Source organism: Rhinolophus hipposideros (assembly GCF_964194185.1).
Source record: "Rhinolophus hipposideros genome assembly, chromosome: 6".
NCBI lineage: Eukaryota > Metazoa > Chordata > Mammalia > Chiroptera > Rhinolophidae > Rhinolophus > Rhinolophus hipposideros.
This window is the reverse complement of record NC_138052.1, coordinates 97753168-97777698: the sequence shown is the minus strand read 5'-3', so window position 1 is coordinate 97777698 and position 24531 is coordinate 97753168. Positions and strand designations below refer to the sequence as shown.

General features: G+C 48.6%; 1 protein-coding gene across 2 annotated transcripts in view; it reads left to right on the top strand.

Annotated features, from left to right (window-relative positions):
• Positions 1 to 24531, top strand: part of DRC11 (dynein regulatory complex subunit 11) — a 133028-nt gene that overhangs the window by 101810 nt on the left and 6687 nt on the right. For both annotated transcript variants that reach the window (XM_081051929.1, XM_081051928.1), the window contains 3 exons: positions 3472 to 3671; positions 13015 to 13101; positions 22546 to 22723. In XM_081051929.1, the coding sequence (XP_080908055.1) occupies positions 3472 to 3671; positions 13015 to 13101; positions 22546 to 22723 (465 nt within the window). The remainder of the gene's footprint in view (positions 1 to 3471; positions 3672 to 13014; positions 13102 to 22545; positions 22724 to 24531) is intronic.

Below are 24531 nucleotides of genomic sequence, written 5' to 3'. Positions count from 1 at the left end.
AAATGAGATTCAGTCTTGGCCTTTCAGACGTTCGGACTGGAGCTCTGGGGTACGCTGAGAGGTGCTGGAAAGGCAGGCTCTCTACCGGAGACAGCTGCTGCTCTCACGCTTACTTTTATTTTTTGTGACTTTAATATGGCTGACCTGCGTCAGCAGAGACAGAGGAGGGGACTCCAGCCAGCTTGTGCTCTGACAACAGTTCTGAAATAGAAATCACTCCTTGTTTAATTTGCTTTACAATCAGATAGGAAGAGTTTGGACTCTTGGAATATTCTTCTACTTTGACTTAAGGAAGTACTTGACCGACTGACAAGAATTAGTCCATTACTCTCTAAATAAATTGAAGTAGTAAGTAGAGAAGTAGTAAACTGGGGTTGACATAAATAATATACTGTGTTTCCCTGAAAATAAGACCTAGCCGGACCATCAGCTCTAATGCGTCTTTTGGAGCAAAAATTTATAAGACCCGGTCTTATTTTGATATAAGACCGGGTCTTACATAAGATAATATAGGACACAATCTTACATAAGATAATATAAGACCGAGTCTCATATTAATTTTTGCTCCAAAAGACGCATTAGAGCTAGTGGTCCAGCTAGGTCTTATTTTCGGGGAAACACGTTATATAGAGAACATAAACAAATAGATAGTACTCTGGGGCTCCACATAATTTGGGATTAACACAAGAAATACATAATATCTCTGGGTCCGTGTACAAAATAAATAGATTAGCTCCTCAGATGTCATCACAGTGTAACTAACGGAAGGCAATGGAGCTGAGAGGACCAAGAGCTGACATGTTTCTAAGGAAACACCTAACAAATCAGAGTGTGGTGTGTTTGCCTCCTGGGCACATGGATACAAGGTGATGGATGTCGTTTTCCAAGCTGCTTGAAAGCATCAGGAGAAGGGTGCTCAGGAAGCACCTGGCCCGAACCCTCCTTTTGTCAACGAGGAACCCCAAGTCCCTTTGGACTGCTGACCTCCCCAGGCCTGAGAGCAGGCGGGCATTTGTTTTCATGACCAGTGTGCGTGTTTGCAATGCACAACCAAGACGGACAGAGAAATCATTTAAATTTCATACATTACAAAAAAGAATGTGTTTCTTGGCCCCGATTGTTCAGGTCACCACTGCCAGGACTAACCAACTGGTCCACTGGGCAGAGGGCACTGAGGACACACGTCAAGGCCACTCTCCACCCCACCCAGGTGACACAGTCTCCGCTGGCCTCAGCCTGGGCTCCAAGGACAAGGTCTGAGCTTTCAGAATGCCCTGGACGATAGAGGAATGCCCAGGAAGCATCTGGTCAGCGTCCACCCTCCGTCCCGGAAATGCTCCTTTGCCCTGGAGGGAGAAAAGGAAGGGAGGAGGGCATTTACGAAGCAGAAACAGCTTGCTGGGAGTTTTACGTAAATTGTTTCGTTTCCCAGCAGAACCCATCAGGTGGACCTTGAACCCGCTTTTCCAGATGAGTAAGCCTTTCAGAATCCAAGGTTAGGAAGGGGCAGAGCTGGGCTTAGGACAGGGACCTCCTTGTGACGCTACTCCTCTGAAAATTGAAGAGCCTGGGAATTTACTCTCTTAGTCATTCTACATATTTTTTTTTAACTGCCATTGGAAGTTGAGATGGGCAGGAAGAGCCATGGACACTGTGGCAGGTGTGTCCCCATCAGCGCCCTTGCCCCTCCCCCGCCAGCTGTCCAGAGGTCAGAGAGGCCCCAGGTGCAGACACCTTCCCAGACCACCCTCTTTACATCTCTGAGCAACCGTGGTGACCACCGCCTTCTTTCTGGAAAATCACTGCCCTGGAGTAAACGCACACCTTCTCCTAGGTCTCCCCCACCGCTACCCCCTCCCTTCTGCTACCCCCTCCCCTGATTCTGTCTGTCCTCTCCTCCCTCCACCCCTCTCAGGGACCTCTCCCCACCTCCTGGCCTCAGTCAGCCCCTTGGGCAAATCTGCAACCCCGACCACCTTCCAGGGACCCCCTACAGCTGGCATCAGTCTCCCTCCCCACCTCCTCGCTGTCTGCTGCCAATCAGCGTTACCTGCCACTCCCCCAGTACCCGCCTGACGCCCCACGGCAGGCCAGTGGTCACTGTGCCCTCCTCACTTGGAATCTTCTCAGAACCTCCTCACTTGGAATCTTCTCAGAAGTCCCCGTCGTGGCACGTTCCAACTCTGCCTGCTCTTCGGAGGCCAGCTCCGAGGCTGTGCCTATGGGAAGTCTGACCTGGACCACCCCCACCTCACCGCCCCCACTCAGCCCCAAGTTGGATTTAGTTTCTTCTCTGAACTCTGTGCACTATTTGCCTCCCCTTCTAGTCATACCCACTCAGGGTTAGGTCCTCTCCTGCCACAAACTCCTCACAGCAATTCCTGACTCTTTTCACATTGGAGCCCTGATGGCCCCCGAGCAGGGCCAGGGACAAAGCAGCCCTCGCTCAGGACCCAGGTATTGACTAGGAGACCCACTGAACGGCGGCGCTCTCCTGTCGTGACAAACAGGGTCTCCTTTATCCCGCACTCACCACCGGATATCATTTCCTTTTAAAGAGAACTCGCTCCAAACTATGTTCCAAGTTTATGTGGAATACGTTAGGTAACCATGGAAACTGTTCCCGATTATTTGGTAAATTCCCAGTATCTTTTCAATTACACGAGAAAGAAAAGAAGAAGAGCACAGCACTCACTGTCATAGTGAAGGAGTCACAGCTGCTCGGGAAGCGCCCCGGAGTTGACCAAAAGCAAACCAACGTGATGGTGGATGTTTCGATCACAGCACCTCCCAGGACTTAATTCCGCAGACTTTGTATAGAATTACTTAGCGCCACCCCATGCTCCACTTGTGCTCAGGACAATGGAAGACACCCAAGCCCGAGTCCCCATCTGGGCTCCAAGGAGCTGGACAATGAGTGACAGTGAGCAGAACGATGGACTTCTGAGTCACTTCATTATCAAGTGTCAGGTTGACTCTGCCCCCACTGACAGCTAGAAAGAGGGCAGAAGAGGGAAGTGCAGCTCCTGCCACGGATCTTGGTTTTCCCCTTTCCTTCCTAAGAATCGCTAAAGGACACTTCTCAGCCCTCCTTCCCATCCACCTCCACATTCTCTTCTCCAGCTTCCCAACAACGTAATGCTACTGCTGACAAGCAGACAAATCCCATCTCTCCTCCCAGAATATGCCAGAGGTAAGTTATTGCAGGAATGTTCTTTAAAATGATGAGTTTGGGGGAAATTCCAGGGTGAGGGGTGGAGGAGAAGCAACGTGTTGAACACCCAAGGAGACCCTATGGCTCCACCACAAGCCCTGACCCACAAATCAAAGTGTCGCAGAGCCAGCTGAGACGGGAGGCGTGCTTCTGGCTAAAAGTGCTCCCGACGCATTCATCACTGTTGCAGAAACGGGCGGTGGAGTCGTGGCCCTGAGGAATCCTAGTCTAAGAGCCGCTGCCTCTGGCTTTTTCAGGTTCCGCAGCAGTGCACGAGAAAGCCCCTTTGGTGAGGTCCCTGCTGCTAGCCGGGCCATCAGGGGTCGGGAAGAAAATGCTGGTCCACGCCATCTGTACCGAAACGGGCGCCAACCTCTTCGACTTGTCCGCAGCTAACATTGCCGGGAAGTATCCGGGCAAAAGCGGCCTCCAAATGATGCTACATGTGGTCCTCAAGGTACTTATGATGGTTCCTGGGGCCGTTCTCCTCCCGTTCAGGTTCCATTTTCATAGCCTGTAGTTCATCTTCTCAAGCCAGCGAGCTCAGGCCCGGGGGTAACTTCCTAGGCTGGCGTGAGCTTCCCTTTGCGACGTCCCCGTTGTGTCCTCCTGCACATTTGTAGTCACTGCATCGGGCTGAGCATCGCGCGATTCAAATAGCTTCTGTCTTTGCATCAACCCTGCGCCTTGCACACCAGCCTCCTTGTGCCGCAGGAAGCCTTTCTGAAATGCTTGCACATCTCGTTGGAAATTCAATCCTCAGTGTTTTCTTTTCTGCCCACCTCCCTTCACTAACCGCATCAGACATTTGCGCTGGGGGACAGGCTCACGAGGTGTGCGTTGCCCAGCTGTGGGCCCTCTGCACATCAGCTCCTCACACAGGTCGTAGGAAGCACCCCAGGGAGCTAAGCCAACCGCGGTGATACAAACGCTCATCTTATCGCCGGGCCAGAGGGCAGGCTTCCTAAGAGACCCGTACACCACCCAGCTCCGTGATCTCAGATAGGCCCTCATCTCCCTGGGTCTTTGTTCTATCACCCCCAAAATGAACGAGTCAGCCCAAGTGACACTGAGGCGCTCTGTCAGCCCCAAAATCAGTGGTTCTCCGATACAGTTTAGACATGAATGATGATGCTGATAGATAGGAGATAGATAGATAGATAGATAGATAGATAGATAGATAGATAGATAGATAGATAGATAGGTAGATACACACAATATACAAGGGTGACCAACTTGTAAAGCATTTTGATACAGAATATTTCTATGTAATATCAAAAACACAGGATTTCATTTTTATTTGGCCGAGCACCTTGGGGTTGATATTATGCTGTCCGGTTCACAGTTAGTTGCTAGAATGCCAGGTAAGCCAACCTTGACTACGTCAAAGCGTCCGTGTAGCAAGGACTGTCGGCAGCAGACCCCAGCGCTGTATCTCCTTTCGCGGGCTCTAAGGCAGGGGACCAGCTTGTCATACACAGTTGCTCAAAGGAATGGCTCCTTTCCCACACCATCCTAATAGCCACAGTGACAAATGATGGCGGTGCGGTTCCTTCCCCGAACCACATGACCCCAACACTACAGTGAGGTAGGACATTCCCAGCTCACCTTGTCTCCCTTGCTTGTCCTGATGGAATCCGTGGAGAGACTTTTGAAGAGCTAGGAGGTGGGAGCAGAGGAAGGTGGGTAGGGAATAAAAAAGGCCATTAATCTATTTAACAGAGTATTTCACAAGGACTCAGTAATCCACAACCTTCTGTTGTGACATTGAACCTTCTCAACAGCCAGGTGGAGGGTTCATCGTCATCCCAACATACAGAAAAAGAAACGGGCTCTAGAGGTTCAGCAACTTGCCCAAGGCCACCAGGGTCAAGTGGCTGAGCTGGGATCCAAACCTAGGTTCTTCTCTTGTTTATCTTCCTGCATCATTTTTATTAAGGTAAAAAATATATACAGTGACATGCACAGATCTTAAGTATATATTTTAACTGTGAGCTTTTGAAAAATGTACACGACTGTGTAACCACCATTTTCATGTGCTTTTTGGTCCCTTGTATGACTTTTTTTTTTTTTTAAATGTCTGTTCAAGTCATTTTCACAGTTTTCACTGGACTGTTGGTCTTGGGGTTTACAAGAGTTCTTCATGCATTCTGGATGCAGGTTCTTTGTCAGACATATGAATTGCAAACGTTTTCTCGCCTTCTGTGACTTGCTTTTTTCATTTTTTCATTTTTCTTCGTTTACTTGTCCTATCCACTGCTGAAAGACAATGTTAAAATGCCAACCAGGATTGTGGAATTTTGTTTCTCCTATTAGTTGTGTCAGTTTTACCCCTCATGTGTTGAAGCCCTGTTGCGAGAGGTGTCACATGTAGGATGTGACATCTTCCTAGAGGGTTGTTTTGTCACTGTGAAATGTCCCTTTTTGTCTTGAAGTCTACCTAATCTTATATGATTAGAGCCACATCAGCTTCCTTCAGACTGTTACTTTCAATTCTTTGTAGTGAAAGTGCATTTCTTCCATGTTCCTGAAAATAAGACCTAGCCAGACAATCAGCTCTAATGCGTCTATTTGCATCTAATGCAAATTAATATAAGACCCGGTTTTATATTATATTAGACCCAGTATTATATTATATTATATTATGTTTTATATTATTATATTAGACCCGGTTTTATATTATATTAAAATAAGACTGGGTCTTATATTAATTTTTGCTCCAAAAGATGCATTAGAGCTGATGGTCCAGCTAAGTCTTATTTTCAGGGAAACACGGTTGTAGATAGCACATAGTTGAGTATTGCTTTCTTATTCAATCTGACAAATATGCCATTTAATTGGAGCGTTTGCTTTGTTTACATTAAATGCAGTTAATCATATGGTTGAGTTAGGGCTACCATTTTGCTGTTTGTTCTCTATTTGTCCCATTTCCTTCTTTTTCTTCTTTGCCTCCTTTCCTGTCTTCTTTTGGGTTAACTCAGTACTTTTTAGTGTTTTATTTGAATTCCTCTATTTTTTTAGCAATGCCTCTTTCTTAGTTTTTAGTGATTGTTCTTTAGATTACATTAGTCATTTTTAATTTATCACAGTGTACAAAGGGTTAATGTTGTACTATTTTACATAAAATGTGATACCTTACAGCAATATAATCCAAGTATTACCCCTTGTCCTTTGTGGTTTTATCATACATTTTACATCTAAAAATGCTACAAATACCACAATAGAGTGTCATTACTTTTGCATTAAATAATGGTTTTGTAAAGACTTTAAGAGGGGAGAAATTTGTATTTTACTCTTAGTCACACATTTTCCATTTTCACTATTCTTTATTCCTTTCTGTTGATCCAACTTTCCACTTGGTGTCATTTCTCTTTTAGCTGAAGAACATCCTTTCATATTTATTTTAGTGCAGGTCTGCTGGCAGCAAATTTTCTTAGCTTTCATTTTATTTATTTCAAAATGTCTTTACAGTCCCTCCATTTTTTTGAAGGACAGTTTTGCTGGATACAGAATTCTGGGTTGACTTATGTTTCCTTCAGCTCACAGCATTTAAGTCGTTTTCCTGGGTTGCAATGCTGCGACGTGAGCCCTCCCAGCCTGCTTCCAGAGCTCTTCCTGAAGTTGGGCTGAATTAAACCTGTCTTCTCCCACTCGCCAAATGGCTCAGTGCTTCTGGTGTGGTTCTGGGACAGAGCCCACGACATGACCGGGAAATTGTTTGTTTTTGCTGCTGAGAGGTATTTTCTTGATGTCAGATAAGCTATCCTTGCATTTATGAGGATCGTTGCAAACTGACATGACATGGATCACAAAATGCCAGGTGTCAGATTAGCAAAACGTGGTACAGCACATTTACTCACCAAGGCTACTCCATGATAGAGTGCCTGACACACATCTCATTCAACTTCACCTTTACTGTGTAAATAACTGATTAATGAAAGACCCAGAGGCCCAGGAGTGGGAGTCATTCAACTAAAAATTGTGTGCAGTGACGCCACTGTGCCCCAGTGTGAGTGACAGACAGAGCAGTTATCTGCATTGCAAAGAGGTATTTGCTTTTAATTAACCAAAGGAACAAGGGATGTTAGATCTGTGGCAGGAAGGCAGTGTGCGTTCCTGTGTTACGTAAGCCATAGAACGGGGCTGAGGCTAGAGTGTGGCGTTTGCTGGAGAAGGTGAATAACAGAAGGCCTGATTACTCCTCTTCTCATACAGAATTCCTATTACTGAGTTAATCTCCGGAGAGTAAATATTGCGACAGTCACGGAACTGCTCCTAAGTTCTAGCTGGTGGTATTACTTCACCCCCAGTACCCTGCATTCGTGAAAACACACTAGGCAAGACAAGTTTCTGAAATACATTAGTGTCACCTTACAAGGTGAAATTCAATAAGGATAAAGCAAAGACAAACACCTGACCCAAAAAACAGAGCTGCTCTAGGGAGAGAGGGGGAGAGGGAGCAGAGGGGAGAGGAGAGGGAAGGTGAAGGGACGGCAGAGGAGAAGAAGAGAGGAGAAGAAAGGGGAGAGCAGGGGAGAAGAAAGAGGAGAGGAGGGGAGGGAAGAAGGAGAAAGGAGGGGAGAGGAGGGGAGAAGAAAGGGGAGAGCAGGGGAGAAGGGAGGGGAGGGAAGAGGGAGAAGGGAGGCGAGAGGAGAGGAGAAGGGAGGCGAGAGGAGGGGAGGGAAGAGTCTGGTGACCACAAGTCCTGAGTGGGCATGCTGTCAGAAAGCCAGGTCACCTTCCACTGTGTCATGGAGACAGTTTCAAGTTGAGGAAGGGAGCACACAATAGGTATCAAAACATTTTTTTTTAATAATACAGCCTATATTTCAGAGTGGGTTGAGGCTCACAGCAGAATTGAGCAGCCATACGAGTGTTCCACACCCCACTGAGGAGAGTGGGCTCTGCAGGGAGGAGAGCCCCAGGCGGTGCGTGGCTCAGGCCCTGTCCGTCAGGAAGGGATGTGAAAGCACTCTGTGGGCCGTCAATCACCAGAAATGCGGTGTGTATCCGCCGTGGTGCTGTGCTGGGGAAGTACGGACAAGCCTGGGACCAGGGTCAATGCCACGGGTGTGAACGAATGTTTAACAAACTTGGAAACACTCCGTGGAGGGATGCCTTCAGTGAGGCCAACGTGCCCTGTGCAGGTTGAGCATGGCCTTGCACACAGGCATTGTCCCCTGTGCTTCCCAAAGGTGGCGCAGTTGGTGCAGTGTGGCACAAGTGTGGTGGGGAGTGGGCTGGGGAAGGGAAGGGCTTTCAGAGCAAAGCTCAGTGCTTGGGAAGCCCGCGCCTGTCACTTTGCAGACACCTTCCCCTTGGATACAGTGATAGCATCCATGTGTTTCTGTTGCTGGTGCTGGTTCCCTCCGCCACCTGTCACAGTCTATCCACAGCACCTGCATCCCCAGCCCCCTTCTGCTCCTCTCCTCTGCCTCAATTTACCTTCCTTTCCATACAGAGTCAGGGCTCCTGGCTCTTAGTCATTTGTGCTTTATGCCAACTAACACCCAGTCAGGACTCGAAGTAACTTCCACAACAGTCTCATAAAAGACAATGCAAGGAAATAGAAATTTAAAATATCATTTTAAAATAGTGGAAGTACAGACTAAAGTGTCTCCACATGATACATATTTAAACAGGATCCCGGTGACTGTAGTCCAGGAAAGTAAGCCCCCCGCATCCCGCCAATAACCCACACCCCTGCACCTTCTCCCCAGCGTGACGGCACCTCCCACTCAGGCACAGGAAACCCCACACTCTGCGGACAGTGACTGTGTCTCTCCATTCCCAAACTTCCCCTGCCTCACACCAGGGAGCCTGACACATCACAGATGCTCAGCAAATATGTGTGGGATGGATGGATGGATGGATGGATGGATGGATGGATGGATGGATGGATGATGGATGGATGGAAGGAAGGAAGATGAATGGATGGATGGATGGTGGATGGACGGGTGAATGGAGGATGGATGGATGGATGGATGGATGGATGGATGGATGGATGAAGGATGGATGGATGGATGGATGGATGGATGGATGATGGATGGATGGATGGATGGATGGATGATGGATGATGGATAGATGATGGATGGATGGATGGATGGATGGATGGATGGATGGATGGATGGATGGATGGATGGATGGATGGGTGGGTGGGTGGGTGGATGGATGGATGGATGGATGGATGGATGGATGGATGCATCAAACGGATGGATGGTCCTTTTCAGTTTGGTAAACTGAGACACAACTACTGGAAAAAGCAGGTGTTTTTTTCCTGGGTTCTCTATGGCAAGCAAAATAGGGCCCTTTCAGAAAGAACTTCCAAGGGTCATTTGGGCAGATCTTACTAGCCAAAAACAAACAGGTTTTCATTGCTGAGCCATTATACCCTAACCCAAGGGAATCTAATTCTGATGGGGAGTGTTTGATAGCGTTTCTTTGGAGAGTACAAAAGATCAAATTCATCAAACTTTCATGGGTGGAGAAGTCTTTGGTTGTTTGATAGAGCTTCCCAGAATCTGAAAAAGCACGTTTTGGTAGAAATTCGTCTTTATTCCAGAATTGACACAAAATTGAAACCTGTAGCGACATTTAATAGGACTGAAGAGCCCTCTACTGGCAGATGAAGTAAACTGTTTCACGTACCTTCTGAAAAGTTCAATTTGACTTAATTACATCTAATTGCCCATGACCTCAAACTATCTGTGGGTAATTTAAATGAAGCCTTTTCATTGCTAAATGAAAAAGTAAAAGAGCAAAGGATACCATTTTTCATCAACAAATTGACAGAGTTTTTTGTTCATACTCGTCAAGGAGAAGAATGGAAAAACAGATGCACTTTTTTATGGCTGGAGAGTGTTAACAACCTCCAGGAGGGCAGGTTGGTGACACGTGTAAAAACATGTCCCAGCAGTGTCACGTCTGGCATCATTCCAAGGCAATGACCACTCACGTGCCCAAAGCATTCTTCATCTAAGCCTGTTTGATTCGGGAGTAAGGCGGAAAGCGTCCTCCTCAGTTCCTTCGGTCCTTCTTGGGGGAAGAGGCTTTCCGCCGGGGAGGGTCCAGTTTTCCATGCCTCTCTTCTCTGCGTGGAACTGAGCCAAGTCACCAGGTGGCCTCACCCAGCCCTCCACTGAGGAGGGTGAGACACTGCCTCTCAGAAGGACAAGACAGTGATGATTTTAGAGTTCATCCTGCCGGAATGAAAGGTGACAGAGCAGGGTACAGGTCAGGGGGACGAGGTGCTGGCGAGCAGGCATCTTGTCTACCTTGGTGACATGGCAGGCAGTGTGCGGCCTGGTTATAGGGTACGCCTGGGGGTGCAGGGCAGACCCGGTTCTGACTCCGGACTCCATCACTTCTCGGTGCTGGTGGGCATGTTACTTCCCCCTCTCTCTGCCTCAGTGACCTCATCTGTGAAAGGGGAGAAGGTATGGGACGTGCTTGGCACAGTACATGGCACGTGGCAAGTGAGGGTGGTAGTTTGTGATGTCAGGGACTTTGCAAAGGGCTGTTTCCTATGTTGTGATCGTCAAAGAAGTCGCCTGGGATTGTGTGTTTCATTCGATAATAACTGAGCCCTTCCCAACCACGTCATCACCGAAGTCCTGCAAACAGCCCTGTGTGTGCCAAAGCAGGTGACCGTCCTGGGAACGGAATTTCTTCCCAGGTGCCGTTAGGATACAGGAAGTGTGGAATTCCCCCAGCAGCTCAGAAAGAGCTTGCAGTTCAGAGAACAATCGTCAACTTTTGCATTCAATGGAATGCCGTGACCAGGTTTTCAAAACCGCTTTAAATCAGGTGCTAGAAATAAGACCGTAGGTTTCAAAATTATCCCAAACTAATAAGATTCCTATGTTCCCAGTCCATCTATGTGACTTACTTTGTTAGAAAGAGAACAGTAACCCTAAGCTGCTAGGTCCTCACATCTGCAGTTCCCATTAAGAAAAGCTGGACTGAGAAACTAGAGGCACACAAATAAAAACTATGGAAAATTCATGAAAAATCAAATGGACATAAGAGAGGAGGGGCCTGGGGCCTCGGCAAGCACAGGCATTAGCCCAAACAGGAGGCGGCTATTTGAGTGAAAATTGTTTTTCCCTTGGTTTCGGTTGTAAAACTAAGATTTTTTTAAAAGGGACTGGAAAGAATACGATTGTTTTTTCTCTGTTATAAGAAAGTATCTTATTTCTAAGGGACTTAAAGCCTTTCATGTATGGTATCTCATTTTCTTATTTTCTCTGGGGGCTGGAAGTAGGGAAGCTTCTGACTTGAACTCATAATAGCTTTTAGGGGAAAGCGTCCCTAAAAGGGGGTCCTTGGAGCTGCCCCCTCGGACACCGAGCTGGATCCTTCTGCGCAGACCACATTGGAGAGCAGGCGGGGGCTTAAAGTAAGGAGCCGGGAGAATGGACGAACTGATGGAGCTGAAGGAGATCAGGGGGGGATGGACAGGTGTGGGGAGCTGAGGTGGGGCCGGCGCTGAGGTCGCGGCTAGAGTCAGGGAAGGATCCTGGGGAGGTGCCGCACTTCCAGCACAGACTTGGCAGCCCTCAGCCAGCCTGGCCCTGCATCCTGCTGCTGTCACTTTCTAGCTGTGTGACCGTGGATGGGTCACTTAATGCCTTTGAGCCTCATTTTCCCCAGCTGCAAACAGGGTTGATGATAATGGCACCTGTTTGATCAGGTAGTGAGAGGGTGAATGAGTTATTGCCAGAGGATCTGCTGGGTCCATGCTGGGTCCATGCTGGCTCTGACCGGTGTGTGACGCTGTACACGCCCGCAACACCGCTGCCTGCTCGCTGCTGTTATTATTAGCACACCATGTCACGCCCGCCCAGGGTCCTGGGCTTAAAACCTGCCCTTCTGAATTCTTCGACTCGGTGGCTCTGGCTCTGGCCTGCCAAACAGTGATTGGCTACTGCTGCTTTTCTCTCTAAACGCCCTGACGTGTTTGGGGCTGTGAACGCAGACAGCCCCGTGTCGGACCAGCAGCGGCATCGAGCCCAACCCACCTTTGCCTTTGAACTCGCCTAATCTGCTTGGCTTGGCACACAGAGCTGGGAGACAGACGCGGCCCGTGCTCCTAGTCACTTTTCCATCGTTCATCAAATGTCTGCCTTGGTTTAACATCATGCCTGCTGCCTTAATGATGTTTTAAGAAATATAAAAATAGGAGTACATAACACCGTATTCGCTGTGGCTGGGGATGGCTTTTATCTGTCACAATTTTGCACAAAGCACAAATTGTTGCAAAAATGCCCGGATTTCGCTATCATGGGGGCGCTTTGAAGAGATTGTGAGGTGTGTGGCGAGTATTCAGGGGCCCACAGTAAGTCCCAGAGCTGCCGCAAAGCCCTGCCCACCCTGGAGGGGCTCGGGGCCACCTTCTAGGTGAAACCTTGGCCACAAAGGCAGAGCCAAACGGAGGCGAACAAATAGCATCACGGGAGCACTTGTGCTGAACCAGCCTCTCACGTCATGAGCAAACCTGAGTAAACCTGGGAGCCAAGAGCAGGCTGTAATTAAAATTCACGGCTCAATAGTTTGCGCAGAAAACCATTGGCTTATTTCAAGCCAAGCAGAGTCAGTGCTCGGGGTCCGAGAGCAGAGTGTGGGAGAGGAGTCTACGCAGCACCCCCAGTCTGCAGTGACGGAGGGTACAGTCCTGCACGTGCACCGGCACCCCACGAGGCCCCCACCCCTCTAGTCGATATAGGGAGACTTGGAGTTGGGGATCGAATGTGCACCCAAGAGGGGAAAGCGCTTATAACCAAGGCTGTTCCTTCTTGCAGGTGGCCCGACAGCTCCAGCCGTCTGTGGTGTGGATTGGAGACACAGAGAAAACCTTCTACAGAAAGGTTCCCAGCGCCGAGAGGATGGTGAGGGCTCCCCTGTCATTCCTCAGCTTGCCTTTTCTTTCCTCCAAGGGGCACTTACCAGGGACTACCTCTGCTTTCGAGGGAGGAGGGAAATGAGATGCAACCGTCTCTCTCTGCCCAGAGTACTTGTCTGTATGTGAAAGGATCCAGTGGGCTGCTTTTATGAGGCATAATTCAGAAGAAAATGAAAGACTGTGTGGAAGGAGGGGGAGGGGAGCTTGAAACCCAAACACATGATTCAGAGGTGAGAGAGAAACAATTTAGAGAACTCTGCTGGGTTAAAGCAAATCGCACACACAGGAGTTATTATTAGGACTTCCTATTGTTCATAATAATAAATAGCAGAAAGCCTGAAATTTATGAACAAAGGCCGTCAATGGAACTGCTAAGTGTACCGCATTGGGGTCTCCGGGGAGCCCTCTCTCAATTGCTTCCTTCCTTCTTTTCTCTCCTTTCAATGGTCCCCCTCCCCTGTACTTCCCCCCACAAATCACCAGCAAATTTCCCACCAGTTAAAAAAAAATTGCAGATACACACGATTGTTATTCCACATCAATTTGCACCAAAGCAAATAGTGGTTAACTGTGAATTTCTGATTAAATTCATAAGGATTTTAATCACTTTTGATCCTTATGTATTATACATCATTTTAGCAGGTAGGGGTGACTTGGATGGAGAATGAAAGCTCAGTCTTTTCTTCCCCAAATGAGCCTTGATTGGCCTGTCATTTTAGAAACTCTTAAGGACGCATTCATTATTTAATCTGGGAATCTAGCAGTTTGCTCCCCCTGCTGGCGAAGCTGCTCCTTTTTTGTTTTTTTAACGTCCACACTGGTCCAAACTTGAAGGCAGGAATTACTAGGAACCAAATTGCAAATCTAAAGAGAAATGCAGGACGGTGTTTAATCCAAAGTGTCACACACCTGATGTCATCAGGAGCTTTGTCTCATGAATGGGCAAGGGCTACTCGCTCTCCCACTGGACAGCGGCCTGGGGCGTAGGAGGACAGTGGGCAGTGGGAACGCAGAAGACATGGGCTCTGGGCCTGCTCTGCCATTCACCCCAGATGGCTGTGTGTCCCTGAACAAGTAACTGAACCTCTCTGGGCCTCCACCCCCTTACCTAGCTCATCTGAGGGCTCCTGAGGGATCAGCCTCCAAGCTCATGAAGCCCCCTCCCATTCTCTCCCATGAGCGCCCTGAGCTGTCAGCAGTGACAGCTGTCTGTTCTTCTGCACACCTGAGTTCATCGTGAGAATAAGAGGAATGCGTCGTGCTCATTTATAAGGCAGGAGCACCGGGTAAGGGCTGACGGGCTGTTGAGGGAAAGCTGACGGCGGGAATGAAAGACGGGTTCGGTAGACACCCCCGTAAAGGGAGTCGGCATGAAGGGGCAGGCAGCCAGCGGAGGGGAGGAATGGACCAAATAATCTCCAGGCCGCTCACCTGCATAGGCCTGTTGTTGCTGAGCCCGAGATTCTTTCCCAGCACAGATACAGTTGCTACAGTTACTCCTGTAGAAAATGAAGGCCCTGGTGGCAGAGCCTTTGATATGGACAAATCGGACATTTATCCTGTCCTCCTCTGCATGAGAAGAGTCTGTCCATCAGGCAAATGAACTGCCCTGAAGCCCACAGACCATGCCCTGGGGTGAACCCCAAAAGGCCTGATGAGCACAAGCAGAAAGATTCCCAACATCCACGAGGCCGGCAGGGCCTGAGGCACAGGCAGGCGTGCATGCCCCAAGCAGCAGTGCCAGGCGCAGCTCCAGCGCCCCAGCAGGAGCAGAGCATGGTGAGGACAGAACCACAGCATGTGTGTCCTCCAGCGACACGCGGGAACACGGTCCCCTCTCACCCTTACCTGCTGGGTCTGCCCCTCAGCCCTTCCTGGGCCAGCTCTGCTCTCCTTCCCAGCCCCCAGCCTCTGACTTCTGCCCTTAGCCCAGTCCCCGGGGCCTGGGGCAGCCGTGCGCACTGACCACCCACGTTCTGACGGTGACCACCCAACACCAAGGGCAGCCGCCGCATTGCAGAGGACCCAGGAGGCTTCTCACTGCGTCCCTCGGCCACCAGGGACCCCGTGTCCCAGCCTTTGTCCCAAGTCTCCGCTGACCCCAAAGGCACTGACGCACAAAGAATGTCCACCTGCAGAGAAACCAGGGGGCTGCTGTGTCCCCACCCCACCCCCAGAGCCACAGCACACACAGCACCCCGGTAGCCGCCCAGTGGATTGGGGGATTCCAGAACCACACTTGAAAAGCAGTCTCACCCGCAGTGACTGACTGCAGCCTGGGTGCCTCGACCTTCAAGTGAAGGCCCCTCCAAGGTCAAATGTCGAGGCTCAGCCAGTCCCAAGCAGGGAGACAGGAGAAAGCCAGGCAGTGGCCAGGAAGAAGAGGCCCCCGGGGCACTGTGTGTGTCGGGGGGGGGGCGCCCAGCAACCCTGGGATGGAGGCGGCCTTCCCCTGTTTTGCAGAAGAGGACAAAGGCTCCAAAAGGGCACCCAGCGCTGGGGTAGCACTGGGGCCCAGACCCAGCTATGTCTGAATGCAGAGGCCGTGCCCTTCTCCCCACCTGGGACAACACCTGAGTGCTGGCATCTGGCTTCCCATCGGTCCACTCGCCATCCTTCCTCCCCGCAGCGCCACTCAGCCACATCCTGGAGAATCCCAGCGCTCCTTACCACACCCCTGCCCCCTCCCTTTGTCCTCAGCATCGTCAAGAAGTCCTCCTCTAGACTTTGAGAACAGTCCGGGCACCTGCCCAGGTGGACCCCTGGCCGGTGCCCCTTCCCTCCTGCTCCTAGGAGCAGAGCCATCCTCTCCACCCTCTGCGGCTAAAACATAGTGGGCCAGTTGTTTGTGGACGAGGTGAGCGAAGGCGGTGAAGAATGAGGCACAGCCGTCTGCGGCTGCATTTTCTGCACCATTACCCTTCGTTACTTCATCTAGCAGGCGCCGTCACTGGGGGGCCTCCATGAGGGACTCGCTGGCTTTGTGGAGCTGACTGCAGAAAAGCAAATTGAAATTGCTGCGTGGATGCTAGGCACTAATTTGAAACTGCCCACGATAATGAGGTTGTGCGGGGCTGGCAGGCCCAGCGGTAGGGGCCGGGGCGTGGAGGGTGCCACGTGACAGTGGGATGTTGGCCAGCGTGATGGATGAGCGCCAGGGTCTCGTGCATAATGGATGCATCTTTGAAGTGGAGAGCAGGGCAGGGCCGACTGCGTGGACTCGCCTTTCATTCCCGTGCACGCCCAACGGGACCACCCCACACCTTCGGCAAGGATGTCACTCTGGTCACGGCCCAGGACCAACATTTGTTATCTAAACAGGCTAATTAAGCTCAGATGTTGCTGCCATTGCAGGACAGGTAGCAGTACCGTCTCCTGCCTCAGAGCAGGCAGGACCACCACCATCGCCATGGCAACGCGGCTGCCGGGAAGGGGCTCAGGCCACACGAGCGTGTCCGCCCCACAGAGGGGCAGTCTCCAGCCTCGCCAAGACCCTGAGATCAGTTCTCCTTCCAGCAGCCCTTGGGCAGCTCCTGTGGGCACCCCCACCCCCACGTCCTACTGCCCTTGCCACCTGCTTTGTTCTCCATCAAACTTCTTTAATAAACAGTCTATTCCCACCATCCCAACTCACCCCTCAACCTGCCGCCAGCTCCATGGAAACCGCTCTTCCAGAGTTCTTCTTGGACGTCCACTTTGCTGATGCACACACGTTGGTCCCCTTCCTCTCCCTTTCGGCTCCGTTTACCCAGGTTAGAGGGCACCATTTTGTACACCTCTCCCGTCCCTTAGCTTCCGGGTCTCCTTCTGCCTCACCAACACAGTCTTCTGTCTCCTCCACACTCTTGTGCCCACTCCTTAAAGATGTGCTCCCTGAGGTAACATCCCGGGCCCGCAGCCCTTTTCTCTCCTCTTGCCTTCCTGGGGCACCACCTCACAGCTTCAGCAGTCACCCCTCAACCAGTGACTACCGTGTTCCCTCAGCCCAGAGCGCTCCCCTGAACCTGAGATGCAGTCGTCCAGAATCACCTGGAGTCACCCCTGGGACACCGCCCCTCCCCCACGGACTCAGACAGGGCCCACCAAACTTTCTTCCTCCATCACTACCCACCACCCCAAGCTGCTACTCCTTCTACGTTTTCTAAGGATGATTTGATTTGTTAAATATAACCACTTTTTATAAGAGGACTTCGGACCACCTTGGTGCAGTGAACTCTGAATATTGCCAGACTCTCCAGACCTCATCCAAGTGCAGTGCATTATTTTCTGGCACGGGGGTAAATATTCCTATTTACCAGAATCTCAGCAGAGGGCTTTCCTCGAGTGGCAAGGGACCCAGAAAGTGGCTTCTTAGAGCTGAGCTGTTGAAGACATCATTTAATACAGTGGAAACTGCCAGGAGCTTTGTACAGTCATTTTGAACTCTGTTGACAATATTGCTAGTTTTCTCCAAATCGCAAAGCCCCCAGTTTTCTTGGCTGTCCCCTTTAGAAACCTTACTCTTCAATGAGCAGACCTGGCACTGGCTTCCCACCAGCACTTGTGTTTCAAAATAATGGCTCCTTATTAAGTGCTTTGTCCCCCACACAGACACATGCCATGCAATCCTCACAGCATCCCCATGAGTTAGGTTCTATGATTATCCCATGAGATGGAGGGACTAAGGATCAGAGAAGTTGAGTAACTTGCTCAAGGTCACACAGCTAAGCCAAGACTGGGAACAAATCTGCCTGAAACAGAGTCTGTGCAATTCAACATTTGCTCGGTCATCTGCCCGTTATTATGGAGTTTCTAGCTTAGGCTTTTTCATTTTTGCACACAGCCTGCCCAGCAGACACGGCTCCCTGTCCCAGGCCAGCCCAGAGGCATGGGTCTGCATGAGGGCAGGTTTCTGCAAAGACCTGGGGTGAGGCTTGGGGAGCAGCTCCTTCATGAGCAGGTTTCTACCCTTATTGTCCATCCATTTCTAGGATTTCAAGGAGTCTCATTCTGCATCATCCCTCTCCCACACTTTGCCCTTTTTTAAGCCCCTCTGTTCTCCTCAACCCCCACTTGGAGCAGCCTGGGTGGGATCACTCAGGGCCATCGTCGTTTCCTGCTGATGGAACTGGAGCTGGATGGACCCCTGAGGGTGCAGGAGGAAATGATGGGAAGATGGCTGGTGGTCTGGCATCAGGCCCAACCTGTGGGATTTATTTTGCAGTGAAATCCCATCTCTTTTTCTGCTGTGAGTTATATTACAAAAACTGAACCCAGCAGCATAGAAAGAGAATTATGACCAAGTGGGGCATGTCCCAGGTTTAACATCCAAAAATCAATTTATGTAATACTGTATCACTAGAACAAAGGACAAAAACAACATCATCATCTCAATAGATGCAGAAAAGCACTTGACAAAATCTAACAGCCCTTTATGATGTAACAAAAAAAAAAGACAAGAAAATAAGAGAAAGGAACTTCTTCAACCTGATAAAGGACAACTACAAAAAATCCACAGCTAGCGTCATATTTACAATAAAAGACTGGATGCTTTTCCCCTAAGATTGACTCTTCTATCCAACATTATATTGGAGTTTCTCACCGGGACAATTAGGGAAGAAAATGAAATAAAAGTCATCCATACTGGAAAGGAAAAAGTAAAGCCATCTCTATTTGCAGATGAGATGATCTTGGTTACAGAAATCCTAAGGAGTCCACTAAAAAAGTATTAGACTAATAAACAAATTCAGTAAGGTTGCAGGATATAAGATCAATATACAAAAAAACAATCTATTTCTATACACTTGCAATGAGGAATCAAAAATTGAAATTAAGAAAGCAATTACATTTATAATAACATCAAAAATAGAACATTTAGGAATAAATTTAACAAATAAATGCAAGACTTCTAATCTGAAAATTACAAAACACTGTTGAAAAAAGTTAAAGAAGACCTGGATAAATGGAAAGATACATCATGTTCATGGATTGAAAAACTTGATATTGTTAAGATGGCAAGAGTCCCCAAATTGATCTCCAGATACAATGCATACCCCATCAGAATTCCAACTGGGTTATCTGCAGAAATTTCCATATGATCCTAAAATTCACATGGAGAGTCAAGGGACCCAGAATAGCCAAAATAATGTTGAAAAAGAACAGTTGGAGGACTCACTCTTCCCAGTTTCAAAACTAACCACAAAGCTGCAACAATTAGGAGAGTGTAATATTGATATAAGGAGAGACACGTAGGTCAATGTAATAGAATTGAGAGTCGAGATATAAATGCTTACATTTGCAATCAACTGATTTTTTTTGACAAAGATGCCAAAACAATTCAATGGAGAAAGAATAGTCTTTTCAACAAATGGTGCTGGGACAACTGGATAGCCACCTACAAAAGCATGAAACTAAACCCTACTTCACACAGTATACAGAAATCAATCCATAATGCATCAAAGACCTAAAGTAAGAGTTAAAACTCTTAGGAAAAAATGAAGGCCTGGGATAAAGCAATGGTGTCTTAGATATGATGCCAAAAGAACAAGCAACAAAAGAAAAATTGCATCTCATTAAAATTAAAAACATTTTTGCTGTTAAGGACATCATCAAGAAAGTGAAAAAGTTGTGTAGGGCCATACCAGCCTGAACGCGCCCAATGTCGTCTGATCTGGGAAGAAAGTGAAAAAGCAACCCACAGGATGGGAGAAAGTATTTGCAAAATCATACATCTGATAAGTGACTTGTATCTAGAACATATAAAGAACTCTTACAACTCAATAATTAAAAGACAAATGACACAATGAAAAAGTGGACGAAGGACATAAATGCATATTTTTCCAAAGAGGAGATACAAATAGCCAACATAAAAAGATGCTGATGTCACTAGCCTTCAGAGAGATACTAATCAAAACCACAATAAGATACCACTTCACACCCACTAGGATAGCTAAGTGAAAGGAAAAAATAAAACAAACCATAACAAGTGTTGACAAGGGTAGAGAAACTCGAACCTTTATACTCTGCTACTAGGATTGCAAAATGGTGCGGCCACTTTGGAAAACAGTCTGACATTTCTTCAAAAAGTTAAACCTAGAGTAGCCTTGTGACCCAGCAATTCAATTCCTATGTGTATGCCCAAGAGAAATGAAAACGTGTGCCCCCACAAATGTTCATAGCGGCACTATTCCCCATAGCCAAAAAGTGGAAACAACCCAAACATCCATCAGCTGATAAATGGATAGATAAAATGTGCACTCTTTATGATGGATATTATTGAGCAATTAAAACAAAGTACTAGTGCCACAGCATGGGTGAACCTCGAAAATATGCTAAAGAGACACACACACACACACACACACATTGTGTGACATTATTTATATGAACTATCCAGAATATACAAATATGTAGAGACAGAAAGTAGATTACTGGCTGCCTAGGTCTGCAGAAGGGGGTTCGGGGGAAAATGAGCAGTGACTGCTAATGGGTACAGTCTTTAGGGCACAATGAAATTGACTGTGGTGATGATTGCACAACTCTGTGAATATCCTAAAAACCACTGAATTACACACTTTAAATAGGTGAATTGTAGTTGAGTTATATCTCAATAAAGAAATATGTATATATACATATATATATGCCAAAAAATGTATACACATTTTAAGAAAGGAAAAACCTATATTAAAATTGTAATACTCAATACATATTGATAACAAAGGATGAATACAAGTCACATTTGACTTCTGCAATTAGAAGAGGGGCTCAAAATGGTTCCCATCAGTGTAATTTTAATACAGACTTTTCTTTTCTTAAAATGTGTATACATATTTTTGGCACCCTGTGTTTGTGTGTGTGTGATCATAATATACATGTATTATAGCATAATATATCATATAATAATAAATATACATTTTAAGTCTCCATTGCTGCCCTCGATTGGGATAGGCCCTTACCCAGGAAGGAAATTTGGGGAGACAAGCAAGTCCCACCTGGCATATCGCCCCTGAGAGGCAGGGGCCCCAGAGTAGAGGGAGCAGTGAGAGTGTGCATTGCTGGGGCCCAGCTCGTTAACTCTGGGGCTTCAGGATGTCACTCAGTGTCTCTGTGCCCCAGGTTCTCATCTCCTGAGTGAGGGTAATGTGTCCCCCTCCAAGGGATGTTGTGAGGGTTAGTGACAAATCCACGGAGGCCCTGGGAGAAGCACCTGGGACACAGCACACACTCAGTAGGTGCTACTTACTAGTTTTACTAAGCACGAAGATTTATGAGCAGCCTGGGTGAAAGGTGATGAGGGCGAGGCAGGTGTTCGCGAGAACTAACTCCCTGTCCCATCCTTGGAGATCCAGGTCAGCCACCCCAACCCCCAGGCTACTGCAACTTCCCATCAGGCTTTCCTCCCAAGGGCTTCCAGCCCCCAATCCTGCCGTCCTCGCCCAGTCTCCTTTCCGCACCATGTCACCCACACAGTGAACTTGGCCTTTGCGCTGGTCAGAAGGAAAAAGGCAGACAAGCACCGTGCCCCCTGCATGGCCAGCAGTCTCCCGACCCGGAGTGGACACCATGCTTCAGAGCCCAGTCCAACCACCCTGCACAGGGGAGCCCCTCGCCCTCCCCTAGAAGGCCTCCTATGTCACCAGCCCACTCTGCTCAGCACCCCTGCCGTCTGGGGTACACTGTTCCTGGGTGGGGCAGTTTGGCCGTCAGGTCCTGACCCCCAACTCTGCAGGACCCAACTCAGAGAGAGTTGTCCATTGCACCTGGCACCCTCCTCTTCCCCAGGCTTCCTCCAGGTGAGGTTCATTTACAGCTGTGTGTTGCCATGGCGATGTGGCCAAATCTGACCCCCACAGACTGGAAGTCGTCCTCCTGAGGATGGGGGGGCCTCATGTCTTGCTGCTCTCCCTCATTACTGCTGAGATTACACTAAAATAACATGGATTCCAACTATTTCCAAACTGCCTCAGAGGCAGAGTGTCACTCTTCTATAAGGGGCGTTTTTCAGACATGACATCCAGGACTCGGTCCCTCATTGTCACAGCAGTCAGCAGAGGAAATGTGGAGTTCACCTTCCAAACAGCTCAGAGGAACATGGATCCCACAAACTCATTCTCAATCCCGGCCCGCTTCCTTCCGCTTGGAAACCCACTGCTGTTTCCTGTTCTCAGGGCTAGGTGCTAGAATGTTCTTCAGTCAGGTGCTTCCTTCCTTGCCTTCTTCCCACATCAGAACACCGGAGACCGAGGACAGGAAGCGCCTGCAGTGATGGTCACCCCACTGGGAAGTACGTCCCCAGCCCTGGCCCAGGACAGACTTTCAGAAATGGTGCTAATCAGAGTTTTGAAATCACTCCAACAACGCAGGCCGCAGTGCCTTCTAGAGTGAATTTTCTTCAGCTCTTAACTGTTCTCTCTACGTGTGGGCTCACATTGTTTTTCTTCTCTCTTTCTCCCAGATGGAGCCTAAACGCCTGAAAAAACACCTTCCCAAAATCCTGAAACTCCTGAAACCAAATGACAGGATTCTGATTGTGGGGACCACACACCGTCCTTTTGATGCTGAACTTCAATCTTTTTGCAGAGTTTACCAAAAAATTATCTTGGTTCCCAGACCAGACTACGCTTCCAGATACGGCAAGTACCCCGGCCCCTGCCCGTACAGTCACCAGGCTGGGCTGGCAGGTGCTGGCTTGGCAGGCCTGTGGAGCTGGGAGAGTGGCTCTGGTCACCCACTGATCTGGTGACCAGGTGAGAAATGTGGAGTCGTGCTCTGGAGTGGTGTGTGCACCTGGGCGTCAGCCAAGCTCAGTGCCGTAAATGTAAACCAACAGGTCATAAGAGCAAAACATACATCTCTATTCTGCTGCTCACATATTTCTTTTTCCCCAAGATCAGAGGAAACTGGATAGGGATTACTATTTGGGGCCCTGAAGGTGACAAAAGCCCTCAAGAGTATGAATTTTTTTCTTTTGACGGGCAAAGTATCACCAGTCATCTTGTGCCCACAGTGACAGTGTCTTTCTCGTACGAACGATGCTATTTCTTTTCACCGGGTTGATTTTCCTTTTTTATTTTTTCAGTCTCAAAGTATGAGTCCAGGAGCATGTTGACTTACTTAAAATAAACATTAAATACAAAGGGAGCTTACTTTTTCCATTTTTTCTTCTTGAATAGACAGACTCAAACTCCACTTCCTTTGAAACATATTTTTAAATGTGGACAATACAAGAAAGGGGCCCCGAGAGACAGTATAGTGAAGTTGCAAGAGCCATGAGCCGGGCTCAGACAAGCCCTGGGTTGGAATCCCAGGAATCCCAGCTGTGCCGGGCAAGAGCGGGATGACCTTGATCTTCTGAGCCACCATTTCTCCTCTGTAAAGTAGGAGAATGGTTAATTCACAGGACTGCTGTCACCTTCATGGGAGGTGGTTAGCAGAATGCCTAGCACCTTCTCAGCTCGCAGGAGAGCCTGGGCCGTGGTGGAGGCTAGAGGCTTCAGGGCCGCTGACAGTTGTCTATCTCTTGCTCTGTAACAAACCTCCCCAGTGGCTGAAAATGACAAACTCTTCCCTGTCATGGTTCTGAGGGTTCGCTGGGCTTAGCTGGGGACTTCTCCCTAAGGGATCTCAGGATGTCACAGTCAGATGTCAGATGGGCTCTAGTCATCGGAAGACTGGAGAGGGCTGGACATCCAAGGAAGTCCACTCCTGTGATGTGTGCTGGCCATTGGCTGGGAGCTCCGCTGGGCTGTCAACCAGACATCCTGTCCCTGCCCTCTGCGTGTGGCTTTGCACAGCACAGTGGCTAGTCCCAAAAAGGAGCATCCTGAGAGCAAACATTTCAGGATGTTCAGGAAGTAGCTGGAAGGATTCTTGTGATCCAGCCTCAGAATTCACACAGAGTCACTTTTGCCACATTTGACTGGTCAAGACCAGTCGCAGGGCCCAGATTCAAGGGCGGTGGACTACCCAAGGATGTGAATACCACAGGTGTGGCTCGTTGAGGGACCATCTTTACATCCATGGCGGTGGTGGCAGTGTTGGACGTGGTGGTGTTGGCAGCATGTTCCCGTGGAGATGATGGTGATCACAATGGTGGTTGTGGTAGAAGAGATGGTGCCAGGGGTGGCTTGGTAGCCGTGTTTAGCATTAATGATAATAGGAAACATGACTAGGTTGGACTTAGTTTCTAATAATCTGTCACAATAGCACCACCAAAATAGAGGGGCTGTATGGTCCTTTCTCGTTGGTCTTCAACTCCTGGTCAATGTTATTTGCTAAAAGGACAGCCCTCTCCTCCCCCATATTATAAACTCCTAGCTTATTAGACTCCTTTTCTGCAGTGTGTGCTCACTTCTGTCTTGATAAATTATGGCCCTGGCTTCATAAACCCATGTTATACAAAAAGTACAGGAGGACTTGGGTCCCAGTTATTTCCCCATCC